The following is a 17,500-nucleotide window of genomic DNA, read 5'->3' on the forward strand; positions in this document are numbered from 1 at the left end:
TGAGCATACAATTCCTGGTCGAGTCAAACTTTTTGATACTTGAAGGGTTCGAATTAGTAGAGAAATGTGGAAATTGTGCAAGTTTGAAAAACAGCCTTTTCTTTGTCAATGGGGAAAAATTACCAGGAAAACCGGGAATTCTGGGTAATCCAGGTTATATTTTCAGTGGGTTCACACTTCCTGGTTAAGTCAAACTTTTTGATACTTGAAAGGTTCAAATTAGTTGAGAAATTTGGAAATTGTGCAAGTTTGAAAAACAGCCCATTCATTTTCAATGGGGGAAAATGACCAGGAAAACCGGGAATTCTGGGTAATCCAGGATATATTTTTGGTGAGCATACAATTCCAGGTTGAGTCAAACTTTTTGATACTTGAAAGGTTCGAATTAGTTGAGAAATGTGGAAACTGTTTAAGTTTGAAAAACAGCCCATTCATTTTCAATGGGAAAAATTACCAGGAAAACCGGGAATTCTGGGTAATCCAGGATATATTTTTGGTGAGCATACAATTCCTGGTCGAGTCAAACTTTTTGATACTTGAAGGGTTCGAATTAGTTGAGAAATGTGGAAATTGTGCAAGTTCGAAAAACAGCCTTTTTTTTGTCAATTGGGAAAAATTACCAGGAAAACCGGGAATTCTGGGTAATCCAGGTTATATTTTTGGGGAGGTCACACTTCCTGGTTAAGTCAAACTTTTTGATACTTGAAAGGTTCGAATTAGTGGAGAAATGTGGAAATTGTGCAAGTTTGAAAAACAGCCCATTCATTTTCAATGGGGAAAAATTACCAGGAAAACCGGGAATTCTGGGTAATCCAGGATATATTTTTGGTGAGCATACAATTCCAGGTTGAGTCAAACTTTTTGATACTTGAAAGGTTCGAATTAGTTGAGAAATGTGGAAACTGTTTAAGTTTGAAAAACAGCCCATTCATTTTCAATGGGAAAAATTACCAGGAAAACCGGGAATTCTGGGTAATCCAGGATATATTTTTGGTGAGCATACAATTCCTGGTCGAGTCAAACTTTTTGATACTTGAAGGGTTCGAATTAGTTGAGAAATGTGGAAATTGTCCAAGTTCGAAAAACAGCCTTTTTTTTTGTCAATGGGGAAAAATTACCAGCAAAACCGGGAATTCTGGGTAATCCAGGTTATATTTTCGGGGAGTTCACACTTCCTGGTTGAGTCAAACTTTTTGATACTTGAAAGGTTCGAATTAGTGGAGAAATGTGGAAATTGTGCAAGTTCGAAAAACAGCCCATTTTTTTTCAATGGGGAAAAATTACCAGGAAAACCGGGAATTCTGGGTAATCCAGGATATATTTTTGTTGAGCTCATGATTGGAGGTGGGCTGTGTTTTGCGGCGGGATGATAATAAATAGATTTTTGGTGGAAAATCTTGACGTCACGACACAGACCCAGTCTTCATTGTATCACGTCGAGAAAATGACGGAAATATAGGACGAATAAAAACGGAACGAAAATAATTGACGGAGACGAAATGCGATCATGTTTGATCTCGTTTTCAGGCGGGTGGGACAAGTGAGGAATCTATCCAATCACGGTAGCATACAGGGCAGGGGCGGGTTCTACATCACGAACGACCTCCAATCAGAACGACAGCTACTAAGACCGGGTGTTGTTGGGTTTTTTTCTCTTCTGAATTGTAACGATAAACCGTATCAATGACGGCTGCGACAAAAACTCCCGAGTAGTACCCTTTAGAATTAGAATGATCTAAAATCTGCACTTTGATCAACTCACGGACTTACTCGTCTAGCTTAAAGGCCTACAGAAATGAGATTGTCTTATTTAAACGGGGATAGCAGGTCCATTCTATGTGTCATACTTCATCATTTCGCGATATTGCCATATTTTTGCTGAAAGGATTTAGTAGAGAACATCGACAATAAAGTTCACAACTTTTAGTCGCTAATAAAAAAAAGCCTTGCCTTTACCCGAAGTAGCAGACGATGTGCGCGTGATGTCACGGGTTGTAGGGCTCCTCACATCTGAACATTGTTTATAATAATAGCCTCCAGCAGCAAGAGCTATTCGGACCGAGAAAGCGACTATTTCCCCATTAATTTGAGCGAGGATGAAAGATTCATGGATGAGGAAAGTTCAATCAATCAATCAATCAATGTTTACTTATATAGCCCTAAATCACTAGTGTCTCAAAGGGCTGCACAAACCACTACGACATCCTCGGTAGGCCCACATAAGGGCAAGGAAAACTCGCACCCAGTGGGACGTCGGTGACAATGATGACTATGAGAACCTTGGAGAGGAGGAAAGCAATGGATGTCGAGCGGGTCTAACATGATACTGTGAAAGTTCAATCCATAATGGATCCAACACAGTCGCGAGAGTCCAGTCCAAAGCAGATCCAACCCAGCAGTGAGAGTCCCGTTCACAGCGGAGCCAGCAGGAAACCATCCCAAGCTAGAGTGAAGAACTAAAAAAAAAAGAAGAAAAAAAGCGACGACTCCGGGCGGCAGCAGTGGGCGTTTCAGATGTAATTAGACACATTTACTAGGATAATTCTGGAAAATCTCTTATCTGCTTATTGTGTTAATGTGAATTGTGAATTATATTTATACAGCGCTTTTCTCAAGTGACTCAAAGCGCTTTACATAGTGACACCCAATATCTAAGTTACATTTAAACCAGTGTGGGTGGCACTGGGAGCAGGTGAGTAAAGTGACTTGCCCAAGGGCAAAACAGCAGTAACTAGAATGGCACAAGCGGGAATCGATCCTGCAACTCTCAAATTACTGGCACGGCCACTCTACTAACCGAGCTATGCCGCCCCAATATATATAGTATTTTAGTGAGATTATAATGTCATACCTGAGAGAAGCCGAGGAGCCAAGATCACAGCTGCCTTTTTGACAGCTACAGGGGGAGGTCCCACAATCCACTGAAGTCACTGGTAAGAGCCGACTTAATATCACAATTTTCCCATCCAAAAACTTGCTGGTTGACGTAGAGAAACATGTGCGCTTGACCGCTCTGTGTTAAAGCTTCACAACAAACAAAACACCGGCTGTTTTTGGGTGCTAAAGGCCTCTTTCCACCAACAGCATTCTTCTTTGACGTCTCCATTATTAATTGAACAAACTGCAAAAGATTCAGCAACACAGATGTCCAAATTACTGTGTAATTATGCGATGAAAAGAGACGACCTTTAGCCACGAGTTGTGCTGGGCTAATATGTCCGCTAAAACCCATCATTCCGCGACGTTTTCAACAAGAAACTCCGCGGGATATTTAAAATTGTAATTTAGTAAACTAAAGCGGGCGTATTGTCATGAGTTGCAATGTTAATATTTCATCATTGATATATAAACTATCAGACTGCGTGGTGGCTAGTAGTGGCTTTCAGTAGGTCTTTAAGTGCTAACATTTTAACACGAGACGTACGTATTTCCTCGCCAAAAAACAACTAAACTTCTACAAACACGTTCATGTCGGCGCAACTAAGACACTCGGTCGTGAACACGGAAGCTGCAAGCCGTGCTCTCCGAGAAAGCAATTATGATGATCGATCTTTCCCCAGAGGAAACGACACGGTGGTGTTTTATGGTGCGTTCAAGTACCGCTGAGCAGAGTGGGACAACCCACGCACGCCGGAAGTAATTGACTTTATATATCAGGCCCTTTTCATTTCAATAAATGGTAAAGTGCTACAGGACGCAGCGATATTTACAGTGCAAGCGTGGCTGTAAAACTGAGACAACATTAACACTGCAGCTATATAGTAGAATAAAACGAGTTTGGTTTCATGTCAGTCATATATTATTCAACGTTTCAAAGCAATGCTGAATCTCAGCTAGAACAGTAACACACAGTAGAGTTAACTCTTTTTGGAATGTTCTGTGATAACTAGGGATGCACCGATTAATCGGTAACTGAATATATTCGGCCGAACATGGCAAAAAAAGCCACATTCGGCCTTCGGTGGAATGAGTTAAAAACAAGGCCGAATAGTGGCGTGTGACGCAATTTTTTGACGCGGTGACGTTGGGATATGTTGTGTACCTGTATAAGTGTATGAGGTTACAAGCACACACTTATTGAGATTTAGTGGGGCCTCTGTTTACATTATTAGCATATCTACTGTGGCTAAGCAGACTTTTGCCAAAAGGACAATAATTCATTTGTTGTGGGTTTATCCACTTTAATGCACTTTATTTATTTTTGGAATGCATGTTTTGTTTGAAGGCCTAATATAAATGAAAAACTTTGTGCTTTTTTTTTGAAAAGCAAAGGCTACTGGAATATTTAAAAAAATGTCAATATTCAATAAAAAAATTACTTTATTTGAAAAACATGTGTAAATATTTATTCTACGCTATTTATGCAATATTTAAAAAATTGTGAAAAACTGCATTCATTATCCGGTATTCGGCCTTCGGCCAAGCGTTTAAATTTTATTCGGCTTTGGCCACAAATGTTCATCTCGGTGCATCCCTAGTGATAATCCTCATAAAAGTGGTTTCGTATCCGTTGTTCTTTCTAGTTTAGTCGACAAAATTTGTTGTGTTTTCCGTCAACTAAAATTTTGAGGAATTTAGTCGACTAAAACTAGACTGAAACTAGGACTGGGCCATATATGGAATATACTCGATATATCGCGGGTTTGTCTCTGTGCGATATAGAATATGAATACCGTATTTCCTTCAATTGCCGACGGGGCGCTAATTCATTTAAAACCTCTCCTCACTCCGACTTTTACCAAAGGCATGCGGTAAATTTAGGCCTGCGCTTATAAATTTGAGTGTGATGTAAGGACACCATCATGAAAATCACATTTAATAAAAAAAACGTTATTATGGTCTTACCTTTACTTATAAATGAAGTCCATGCGCAGCTCCTTCTGATCAAAAGCATCGATAACTTTCCATAGGCACCATAAACTGTTAATAATGTTTAGACAAAAGTGTATAATTATATATACTATTATATTTATAGTATTTATATAGGTGTGTGTGTGTGTGTGTGTGTGTGTGTGTGTGTGTGTGTGTGTGTGTGATGGATATGTGTGTATTTTGGGTATATGCATGTGTGTATGTATGTGATTATGTGTGTATATGTATGTATGTATGTCTGTATATATATATATATATATATATATACACTTTTACGTAGATTTGAATATATTAACCATGGCATAAGGTTGCATTTATATATATATATATATATATATATATATATATATATATATATATATATATATATATATATATATATATATATATATATGTTTATGTATATATACATATATGTTTATGTATATATATATATAAATTGTACATATGTGTGTGTTGTGTACATATGTATATATGTAAGTGTGTGTGAATTTAAATGTATTTTATATAGACAATATATAGCAGCAACCACTGAATTGAATTATATTATATATATTATTGTATTATATATTGTATATATATATTGTATATGTATAGGGGTGGGACCTAATAAGTTTACTTCTTCCCACTCCCTTTTGAGCCAATCTTGACATCTACTAAAAGATTAGTCACATGTAATGTTTTCAATGTAGGTGTAAAAATAATGTATTTATATATTTCTTTTGTATTTTATGTCATTCTCTTGTTTTGTTTGCATGGCTCAAAATAAACCATTCATTCATTCATTCAAACTTGTTTATAGAAGTCTTACTTATCTTTCTTCAGTTTTAAAAGTCTCTCTGTCTCGATGGAGATCTTCCTTTATTACCTCCTGCTTCGATTGAAAATCCAGTTTAGAAAACTGTTTTATTTTAGATATGTTATCCTCCATGTTAAAAGTGCAAGCGAGAGGAAAAAATAAACGATCGCTGCTTGTTGTCATTTCTTCTGCAGCCGAGTTGTCGCAAGAAGGATCACTAGCGCCCTCTACCACCAGGAGGCGGGAGTCATTTAAAGACTCATATTTGACACACGCAGCTACGGTATATTAATAAAACATAGCTGCTTACTGTTCTTTTTAGCATATTCAATAGGTTGGACCTTAAATCCTACTGAATAGCTCTTAATCTTCTTCCCTTTATGCCATGGGTGTCAAACTCTGACCCCTGTAATTTAATTTGGCCCTTGAGGTAATATCAAATTAAGATTAGAGCTGGCCCGCCGGTATTATACAGCGGCGATGCCTCTGTAACACTGCATTCACCGCTGATACTCGTACTTGTCAACCCTCAAAATTTTCCCGGGAGACTCCCAAAGTTCAGTGCTCCTCCCGAAAATCTCCCGGGGTAACCATTCTTCCGAATTTCTCCCGATTTCCACCCGGACAACAATACTGGGGGCGTGCCTTGAAGGCACTGCCTTTAGCGTCCTCTACAGCCTGTCGTCACGTTCGCTTTTCCGCCATACAAACAACGTGCCGGCCCAGCCACATAATATATGCGGCTTTAACACACACAAGTGAATGCAAGGCATACTTGATCAACAGCCATAAGGGTCACACTGAGGGTGGCCATTTAATCAACTTTAACACTTTTACAAATATGTGCCACACTGTGAAGCAACACCAAACAAGAATGACAAACACATTTCGGGAAAACATCCGCACCGTAGCATAACATAAACTCAACAGAAGAAATACCCATAACCCCTTGCAGCACTAACTCTTCCGGGACGCTACAATATACATCCCTGCTACCACCAAACCCCGCCCCCCCCCCCCAATTTTTATTTGAATTTTATTTGATATGCCATTGATACTTATTATTATAATTTGAAACTAGATAATGCATGTCAGTATAAAGTTATACAAGCCTTGCTTGTTTAATATTCAATGCAAAACTTGTTTGGGTCCCTATTAAAAGGTTCATTTGTTCAACCTTGGCCCGCGGCTTTGTTCAGTTTTAAATTTTGGCCCACTCTCTATTTGAGTTTGACACCCCTGCTTTATGCGATTTCAAATTACCGATATTGAAATCAGCCTCCTCCATTTTGAAAATGATGAAAGGTAAAGTGTCACTCGTGACGTGACGAGTTTGACCCGGTGGAAATTCTAGGCATATGCTAATTATTTGGCGAAACAAGTTTGACCCGGCGGTAATTCTAGCCAGGTGCATACTATATACCTGGCGGCAATTCAAGGAAAAACGGTAGTTGTTTTCATGGGAGCATGTCAGTCATATATTATTCAACATTTGAAAACAATGCTGAATCTCAGCTAGAACAGTAACACACAGTAGAGTTGGCTCTTTCTGGAATGTTCTGCAGTAACCCTCAGAAAAGTGGTTTGGAGACATCCTCAAAGACGCGTTATCCGTTGTTCTTTCTATTTTAGTCGATAAAATGTGCTGTGTTTTCCGTCGACTAAAATTTTGAGGAATTTAGTCGACTAAAACCAGACTGAAACTAGGACTGGGCGATATTTGGAATATACTCGATATATCGCGGGTTTGTCGCTGTGCGATATAGAAAATGACTTCTGCAAGGGGTCAGCAACCTTTTTGAAAGCAAGACCTACTTGGGTACTGATTCATGCCAAGGGCTACCAGTTTGATACACACTTCAATAAATTGCCAGAAATAGCCAATTTGCTCAATTTACCTTTAATAAATAAATCTACATATAGAAAAAAATGAGTATTTCTGTCTGTCATTCTGTCGTACATTTTTTTTCCTTTTACCGAAGGTTTTTTGTAGAGAATAAATGATGAAAAAAAACCTTAATTGAACGGTTTAAAAGGGGAGAAAACACGAAAAAAATAAAAATTTTATTTTGAAACATAGTTTCTCTTCAATTTCGACTCTTTAAAATTCAAAATTCAACCGCAAAAAATGAAGAGAAACGAGGTAATTCGAATCTTTTTGAAAAAATTAAAAACATAATTTATGGAACATCGTTAGTAATTTTTCCTGATTAAGATTCATTTAAAAATTTTGATGAGATGTTTTAAATAGGTTCAAATCCGATCTGCACTTTGTTAGAATATATAACAAATTGGACCAAGCTATATTTCTAACAAAGACAAATCATTATTTCTTCTTGATTTTTCAGAACAAAAATTTTAAAAGAAATTCAAAAGACTTTGAAATAAGATTTAAATTTGAATCTACAGATTTTCCTGATTTGCCAGAATTTTAGTTTTTATTTTAACCATAATTTTGAAGAAATATTTCACAATTTTTTTTCGTCGAAAAAAACAGAAGCTAGAATGAAGAATTAAATTAAAATGTATTTATTATTCTTTACAATAAAAAAAATAATTTACTTGAACATTAATTTAAATTGTCAGGAAAGAAGAGGAAGGAATTTAAAAGGTAAAAAAGTATATGTGTTTAAAAATCCTAAAATAATTTTTAACGTATTTTTTTCTCTACATTTTTGGGGGAAAGTTATAAGAAGCAAAGTAAAAAAATAAATGAATTTATTTAAACAAGTGAAGACCAAGTCTTTCAAATATTTTTGGGGATTTTCAAATTCTATTTGAGTTTTGTCTCTCTAGAATTAAAAATGTCGAGCAAAGCGAGATCAGTTTGCTCGTAAATTAATAAAATTTTAAAAATAGATGCAGCTCACTGGTAAGTGCTGCTATTTGAGCTATTTTTAGATCAGGACAGCAGGCAACTCATCTGGTCCTTGCGGGCACCGCGTTGGTGACCCCTGGTCTAGAGAGTGAAGAGTGCTTGAAACTCCGCATGTCAACATCTCAAACAAAATGCCGAGGCAACCATTTCCACATCAACACCGTATGAAACAAATAGCGAACAACATACTGTCCGCAGGAACCTACCACGTAGTGATTTGATTTCCTATTATGCAGCTCATTTTTATTTGACACTTATTGAAATAACTTGTGTGACATCATGCACAAAAGTGCCCATTGTTTTAAACTATTGTAGTGGCGTTCTCTACAAAAAAGTGCACTTTTTAATTTAGTGTTGTTTTGATATGTCATCTTAGTGACATCATGCACAAAAGTGCACTGTTTTAAAATGTCTCTTTGACAATCTTGCACTTTCTGTTTTGGAAATGACGTGAATGTTTGTGCCACTGTGCTAATAACTCTTTCATAAATACAATTGAATAGACTGCAAGGACAAGATATTTCATGTTCACACTGAAATTTTTTTTTTTTTGCGATTAATCATTAACTTAGAATTTAATGGCAGCAACACATTGCAAAACACTTGGCACAGGTGCATTTTTACCACTGTGTTACATGGTCTTTCCTTTTAACAACACAGAAAATGTTTGGGAAATGAGGAGACACATTTTTGAAGCTTTTCAGGTGGAATTCTTTCCCATTCTTGTTTGACGTACAGCTTAAGTTATGGTATTTTAGCCTTCATAATGCACTGGGAGACAGGTCTAGATACAGGCAGGCACTCTTGGCATTGTCTTGCTGAAATAAGCAGGGGCGTCCATGAAAAAGGGTGTTGCTTGGATGGCAACACATGTTGCCCCCAAAACCTGTATGTCCCTTTCAGCATTAATGGTGCCTTCACAGATGTGTAAGTTACCCATGCCTGGCCACTAATTGATTGATTGATTGAAACTTTTATTAGTAGATTGCACAGTACAGTACATATTCCGTACAATTGGCCACTAAATGGTGACACCCCAATAAGTTTTTCAACTTGTTTAAGTTGGGGTCCACGTTAATCATTTTATGGTAATACACCCCCATACCATCACAGATGCTAGCTTTTCAGCTTTGCGCCGCCCGGATAGTTATTTTCCTCTTTGTTCCGGAGGACACGACGTCCACAGTTACATAAAAACAATTTAAATGTGGACTCGTCAGACCACAGAACACTTTTACACTTTTCATCAGTCGATCTTAGATTATCTCGGGCCCAGCAAAGCCGGCAGCGTTTCTGGGTGTTGTTGATAAATGGCTTTCGCTTTGCATTGTAGAGTTTTAACTTGCACTTACAGATGTAGCGACCAACTGTAGTTACCGACGGTGGTTTTCTGAAGTGTTCCTGAGCCCATGTGGTGATATCCTTTGCACACTGATGTCGCTTTTTGATGCAGTACCGCTTGAAGGATTGAAGGTCACAGGCATTCAATGTTACGTGAAGAGATTTTGATGATATTACGGACCGTAGATGGTGAAATCCCTCAATTCCTTGCAATAGCTCGCTGAGAAATGTTGTTCTTGAACTGTTCGACAATTTGCTCACGCATTTGTCGACAAAGTGGTGACCCTCGCCCCGTCCTTGTTTGTGATTTCACGGAAGCTGCTTTTACACCCAATCATGGCACCCACCTGTTCCCAATTAGCCCGTTCACCTGTGGGATGTTCCAAATAAGTGTTTGATGAGCATTCCCCCAACTTCCTCAGTCTTTTTTGCCACCTGTGCCAGCTTTTTTGAAACATGTTGCAGGCATCACATTCCAAATGAGCTAATGTTTGCAAAAAATAACATTTACCAGTCGCAACGTTGATTATCTTGTCTTTGTTTGCAGTCTATTCAATTGAATACAGGTTGAAAAGGATTATTTTATTTACCATTTACACAACGTGACAACTTCACCAGTTTTGGGTTTTGTAAAGGAATTCAGGTGACTTAAAATATATTTTCATGAAACTAACTTTAAGACTTTTAGGGTATACTGCTTGTTTATTCCGTTTCTTATTTCCATGTTTTTTTATTTCTCTGTTTGTGCAGGTGAATGAGCTCAGCTCAGTGAGGTGCTGGAAGAAAAAAAAAAAAAACACAACCTTTATCTTGCCCGGCGGCCGTGATTTATGCTGCGCTCGTCGGCGGGACGCGAGGGGAATGGCGAGAGGGAAGACCTCAGGTGACGGGCAACACACACACACACACACACACACACACACACACACAGTTGCAAACGTGTCACACTGATGACATGAAACAGTCATTAATGTGAAGGGAAGTCCGTATATGACATACCCGAGCGTGTATATCTATTTTAGTATTTGGCACTCACCAGGACTGTTCTGCCACTGCTCCTTGTCCATGTTGGTCACTGCAAAAAGAAACATAACACACATGAATAATCATCTTTACATTATGATTATTAGTCTCTTTATTTGAATTCTGTTTTTTTAATGCTACTCATTAATTCCCTTGCAATGCAAATACAAGAAAAAAATAAAATCATGATTAATGAAATAGCACAAAATATAAAAAGAATAAAAATCCCAATATTTTTTTATCATCATAATAATAATATTTATAATTTTTTTAGGAATGTGATTCAGAAAATTATTTAAAACAAAATATATATATAGCTACTTTTTACTTTAAGGAATTCAGTTAATAACATAATTACTCTTTAATAAATGTAATTAATTACCAGGGAAAGTAATTAATGCATTATTTATAAAAAAAAAAAAAAAAAAAAAAAACGTCAAATATTTGGCATATGCAGGTGAGAGATGTTTCATGAGGGCAGAGTGTGTCCGCCTTTTAAAAGTGACGTGTGATGTCAGCGAGAGCTCGCTCAGAGCAGCATTTTTAGCTCACTTGTGTTTGTCAGCTGTGTATTGACCGTGCTAGCGCTAGTTGAATTGCATGCTTACCATTACCGCATGCCTTTGGTAAGCGCAGGTGTGGGAATAAGTTTTAAATTAATTAGCGCCCCGGCGGCAATTCAAGGAAATACGGTATTACTACTACGAGGGAATAATGAACAACAGATCAAGGTGGCAAAAAAGACTAAGGAAGTTGGAGAATGCTCATCAAACAGTTATTTGGAACATCCCACAGGTGTGCAGGCTAATTGGGAACAGGTGGGTGCCATGATTGGCTATAAAAACAGCTTCCCAGAAAATGCTCAGTCTTTCAAAAGAAAGGATGGGGCGAGGTACACCCCTTTGTCCACAACTGTGTGAGCAAATAGTCAAACAGTTTAAGAACAACCTTTCTCAAAGTGACATTGCAAGAAATTTGGGGATTTCAACATCTACGCTCCATAATATCATCAAAAGGTTCAGAGAATCTGGAGAAATCACTCCACGTAAGCGGCATGGCCCGAAACCAACATTGAATGACCGTGACCTTCCATCCCTCTGTATCAAAAACCGACATCAATCTCTAAAGGATATCACCACATGTGCTCAGGAACACTTCAGAAAACCACTGTCACTAAATACAGTTCATCGCTACATCTGTAAGTGCAAGTTAAAGCTCTACTATGCAAAGCGAAAGCCATTTATCAACAACATCCAGAAATGCCGCAAGCTTCTCTGGGCCCGAGATCATCTAAGATGGACTGATGCAAAGTGGAAAAGTGTTCTGTGGTCTGACGAGTCCACATTTCAAATTGTTTTTGGAAATATTCGACATCGTGTCATTCGGACCAAAGGGGAAGCGAACCATCCAGACTGTTATCGACGCAAAGTGTAAAAGCCAGCATGTGTGATGGTATGGGGGTGCATTAGTGCCCAAGGCATGGGTAACTTACACATCTGTGAAGGCACCATTAATGCTGAAAGGTACATACAGGTTTTAGAACAACATATGCTGTCATCTAAGCGCCGTCTTTTTCATGGACGCCCCTGCTTATTTCAGCAAGACAATGCCAAGCAACATTCAGCATGTGTTACAACTGCTTTGCTGCGTAAAAATAAAAGAGTGCGGGTACAAAGGTGAGTTTTGTTGATGTTATTGACTTGTGTGGAGTGTGATAATCAGACATATTTGGTTAATGCATGACTGTAAGCTAATCGAGTCCAACATGCTATTTAGGCTAGCTATATGTACATATTTTATTAGTATGCCTCATTTATACTGTAGCTATATTTTAGTCTCCTTTAAGTCCTCATAATTCAGTTTATATCTCATGACACACTATTTGCATGTAATATGGCTTTTCATTTTTTGTTTTTGTATTTTTGGTCCAATATGGCTTTTTCAACATTTTGGTTTGCCGACCCCAGGTCTAGTGTAACATATTTTTGTTTTTTGTTTATTATTGTTATTACAATTTTATTTTAAAGCTATTTTAATTTCTAATGCTAATATTTTATTATCTACAGTACGTTTAGTAGAAAATTGATGGATGGATGGATGGATTACTATTACGATTGTATTTTAAAGACCAGTTACATTTTTAATGCGAATATTTTACTATTTGCTTGAATGTCTTGTGTAACGTTGATGATGTTGTTTGAAAGAGAACTGGCTAAAGAAAAAAAAAAAAAAAAAGGTCTTTCTTACCTTCACTTTCGATATGATCCACCGTGTCATTGACCAGACGTATGACTGTCACTATGGAGGCTGCACACACACACACACACACACACACACACACACACACAAGAACACAACATTAACACAAAGAATATGGTAACATCCTTAAAGAATAACAACATTTCATATGGTGGGCAGAAGTGTGTGTTGAGAATAGAGGGGGTGTCATTTCTTGACATGTGTACAACTACTTCTTGTTTACATCTTCTCTCCTCACTTGTGCTACTTAGAGAGGAGACAAAGTGTTGCTCCTCTCACTCACAGACACACACACACACACACACACACACACACACACACACACACACACACACACACACACACAAGAACACATCATTGACACAAAGAATATGGTAACATCCTTAAAGAAGAATAACATTTCATATAGTGGGCAGAAGTGTGTGTTGAATAGAGGGGGTGTCATTTCTTGACATGTGTACAACTACTTCTTGTTTACATCTTCTCTCCTCACTTGTGCTACTTAGAGAGGAGACAAAGTGTTGTTCCAGACACACACACACACACGTGCACACACACACACACACACAGAGGTAGGTATAATGATTAGGGTGTGTGTTTTGCACATTCCTGCTGTAAGAAGAGGTGGATGGTATTGAGTTGTCCAGGAAGAAAGAGACAAGAAAAGTGTCAACAAGAATGTGGAAAACAAGACTTCATTTGTCCTTCAAAACATGTATAGCCTTTTCTTTATTCTTCTCCTCCTCCTACTTCTTCTCCTTTTTGTCATTCTCATTCTCTTTCTCCTCTTTCTTGTTCTTCTTCTCCTTTTTCTTTTCATTCTTCTCCTCCTTTCCATTCTTCTTCTTTTCTCCTTCTCCGTCTCATTCTTCTTCTTCTACTCCTCCTTCTCAGTCTTCTTTTTCTTCTCTTTCTTCTCATTCTTCTTCTTCTACTCCTCCTTCTCATTCTTCTTCTTCTACTCCTCTTTCTCATTCTTCTTCTTCTCCTCATTCTTTTTCTTCCCCTCATTATTCTTTTCATCCTCCATTCTTTTTCTTCTACTCCTCCTTCTCATTCTTCTTCTTCTTCTCTTTCTTCTCCTTCTCATTCTTCTTCTTCTCCTCCTCCTCATTCTTTTTCTTCTCATCCTCATTCTTTTACTTCTCCTCATTATACTTCTCCTCCTTCTCATTATTCTTCTTCTCCTCCTCCTCATTCTTTTTCTTCTCATCCTCATTCTTTTACTTCTCCTCATTATACTTCTCCTCCTTCTCATTATTCTTGTTCTCCTCCTTCTCATTCTTATTGTTCTTCTTCTCCTCCTTCTTCTTCTTCTTCTTCTTCTCTTCCTCCTCATTCTTCTTCTTCTTCTCTTCCTCCTCCTTCTCATTCTTCTCTTCCTTCTCATTCTTATTGTTCTTCTTCTTTTCCTTTCTTCTGATTCTTCTTCTTCTCTTTATTCTCCATTTCATTATTCTCTTTCTCCTCCTCCATCTCCTTCTCATGTTTCTTCTCCTCCTTTTTCTCATTCTTATTGTTCTCCCTTTCCTTCTTATTTTCATTCTTCTTCTTCTCTTCCTTCTTCTTCTTCTTCTCCAGCTCATTATTATCCTTATCCTCCTTCTTCTTCTCATTCTTCTTCTTCTCCTCTTTCTCATTCTTATTGTTGTCCTTCTTCTTTTCCTTCCTATTATCATTCTTCTTCTCTTTCTTCTCCTTCTCATTCTTCTCCTTATCCTCCTTCTCAATCTTCTTCTTCTCCTCATTCTTCTCTTTCTCTTTCTTCTCCTTCTCTTTCTCCTTCTCATTCTTCTTCTTCTACGTATCCTCCTTCTAATTTTTCTTCTCCTCCTTCTCGTTCTTATTTTTCTCCTCCTGCTTATTATCATCCTTCTTCTTCTCTTTCTTTTCCTTCTCATTCTTCTCCTTATTCTCCTTCTCATTCTTCTTACGCTACTCCTTCTAATTCTTCTTCCTCTCCTTCTCATTCTTATTGTCTTCCTTCTTCTTTTCCTCCTTCTCATTCTTCTCCCTATTATCATTCTTTTTCTTGTTCTCTTTCCTCTCCTTCTCTTCCTCCTTTTCATTCTTCTTCTTATCCTCCTCATTGTTCTTCTCTTTCTCTTTTTCTCCTTCTTCTTCTCCTTCTCCCCCTCCTCTGCTCATTCTCATTCATATTATTCTACTTATCTTTCTTATTCTTTGCCTTCTTATTCTTCTTGCTTCTTTCTCTTCCTCATCCTCGTTCTTCTTCTTCCTCTTCTCCTTGTTCTTCTGCTCCTCCTCCTCCGTCTTCTTTTACTTCTCTTCCTTCTCCTTTGCCCCCTCCACCTCCTCCTTCTACTAGCGCTTAGTGCTAATCACAATGAACTAAGCAGCACAATTATCCGACGATGCCACCAGTGATGTGTGAACGGCGTGCAGTAGGTCCGGGTTAGTTCTTGCCACATTCCTGTGAGAATCCTGCGTGTGACTGGAGCATTAATGAGTGGTACTACCCTTATGTGTGCGTGCATGCGTGGGTAGAGCAGCTCATACAAGACAGTTCAGCTTGTTGTTGTTGTTTTGGGCTTGTTAGTAAAGAGAAAGTTACCTTCCTTGTTTTTGTGTGTTTGATGTACATTGCTTGATGTTGTGTACAAGCCATCACTAAAACATGGACTTTTGGCAAGGCTGAAACCAATTATTCATATTGTTTCTAATGAGGAAATGTGCTTAACCATACAAGCTTTTTATTTACGAACCCTGCTCAAGAACCGATTGAGTTCGTAAATGGCGGTTCCTCTGTTTACGTACCGTTATCGTCAAAGGACTCTGAGGTGTACGAGCTGAGATCCTCCGACGCCGAGTCCGACGACAGACCGATCGCGTCGCTTTCTAGGTGTGTCGGCTCACCTGCGCACACACACACACACACACACACACACACACACACACACACACACACACACAAGCTGTAATTTAGTGTTCCATACCTCCGTACTTACTGTACACTTACAGTAGTCTTTGCGCTTGGTGTATAAGTGAGTAATAACGTGCTATATTTACTCAATTACATTTACTGAAGTAACTTTTTGGATACATTCGACTTGTTGGAGTACTATTTATGCTACATACCGTGTTTCCTTGAATTGCCGCCGGGTATACAGTACGCGCCTGCCTAGAATTACTGCCGGGTCAAACTCGATCCGCAAAATAATTAGCGCATGCTTAGCATTAGCGGGAGGCTCAGGATTAACGCCGGGTCTAACTCGTTTCGCAAAATATTATCTTTATTAGCGCATGTCTAGAATTTCCGCCGGGTCAAATTCGTTTCGTCAACTAATTAGCATATGCCCAGAATTTCCACCGGGTCAAACTCGTCACGTCACGAGTGACACTTCACCTGTCATCATTTTCAAAATGGAGGAGGCTGATTTCAATCATTTGAAATCGCATAAAGGGAAGAAGATTAAGAGCTATTCAGTAGGATTTAAGGTCCAAGCTATTGAATATGCTAAAAAGAACAGTAAGCAGCTATGTTTTATTAATATACCGTAGCTGCGTGTGGCAAATATGAGTCATTAAATGACTCCCGCCTCCGGGTGGTAGAGGGCGCTAGTGATCCTTCTTGCGACTACTCGGCTGCAGAAGAAGTGACAACAAGCAGCAAGAGTGAGCAGCGTGTGTTTATTTTTTCCTCTCGCTTGCACTTTTAACATGGAGGATTACATATCTAAAATAAAACAGTTTTCTAAACTGGACTTTCAATGGAAGCAGGAGGTAATAAAGGAAGATCTCCATCGAGACAGAGAGACTTTTAAAACTGAAGAAAGATAAGGAAGACTTCTATAAACAAGTTATCGATGCTTTTGATCAGAAGGAGCTGTGCATGGACTTCATTTATAAGTAAAGGTAAGACCATAATAACGTTTTTTTTATTAAATGTGCTTTTCGTGATGGTATCCTTACATCACACTCAAATTTTTTAAGCGCAGGCCTAAATTTACCGCATGCCTTTGGTTAGTGCCAGAGTGAGAAGAGGTTTTAAAATAATTAGCTCCCCGGGGGGCAATTCAAGGAAATACGGTACTTTTTACTTTGAGTATTTTTGTAAAGACTAAACATTACTTTTTGTGACGATCTGTCACATTCACGTCGGTTTGTGTTTCCGTGGTCGGGGTTTGTTTCGTGTCAGCGCTTTTATTTTGGTTCCATTTCCCGCTTGGCTCCCTGAGTGCTGTTTCCTCTCACGTGCCGCTGATTGTCAGCCTGGCCACACCTGTTGTCAATCAGCTGGCTGCTATTTATGCCTGCCTCGCCCTCCAGTCAGGGCTCGATGATTGTTTGCTGCCTCTTGTTATCCC

At 38.4% G+C, this 17,500-nt stretch overlaps 1 protein-coding gene across 1 annotated transcript in view; it reads right to left on the minus strand.

Moving 5' to 3' along the window:
• The window catches only part of LOC133550485 (protocadherin Fat 3-like), a 187,683-nt gene that overhangs the window by 9,848 nt on the left and 160,335 nt on the right, over nt 1-17,500 (minus strand). Inside the window, exons 42-44 of the mRNA XM_061896465.1 lie at nt 15,951-16,049; nt 13,161-13,220; nt 10,927-10,965 (exon numbers count right to left, since the gene is read on the minus strand). Of these exons, the coding sequence (XP_061752449.1) occupies nt 10,927-10,965; nt 13,161-13,220; nt 15,951-16,049 (198 nt within the window). The remainder of the gene's footprint in view (nt 1-10,926; nt 10,966-13,160; nt 13,221-15,950; nt 16,050-17,500) is intronic.

This window comes from Nerophis ophidion, linkage group LG04 (genome assembly GCF_033978795.1).
Source record: "Nerophis ophidion isolate RoL-2023_Sa linkage group LG04, RoL_Noph_v1.0, whole genome shotgun sequence".
NCBI classification, from domain to species: Eukaryota; Metazoa; Chordata; class Actinopteri; order Syngnathiformes; family Syngnathidae; genus Nerophis; species Nerophis ophidion.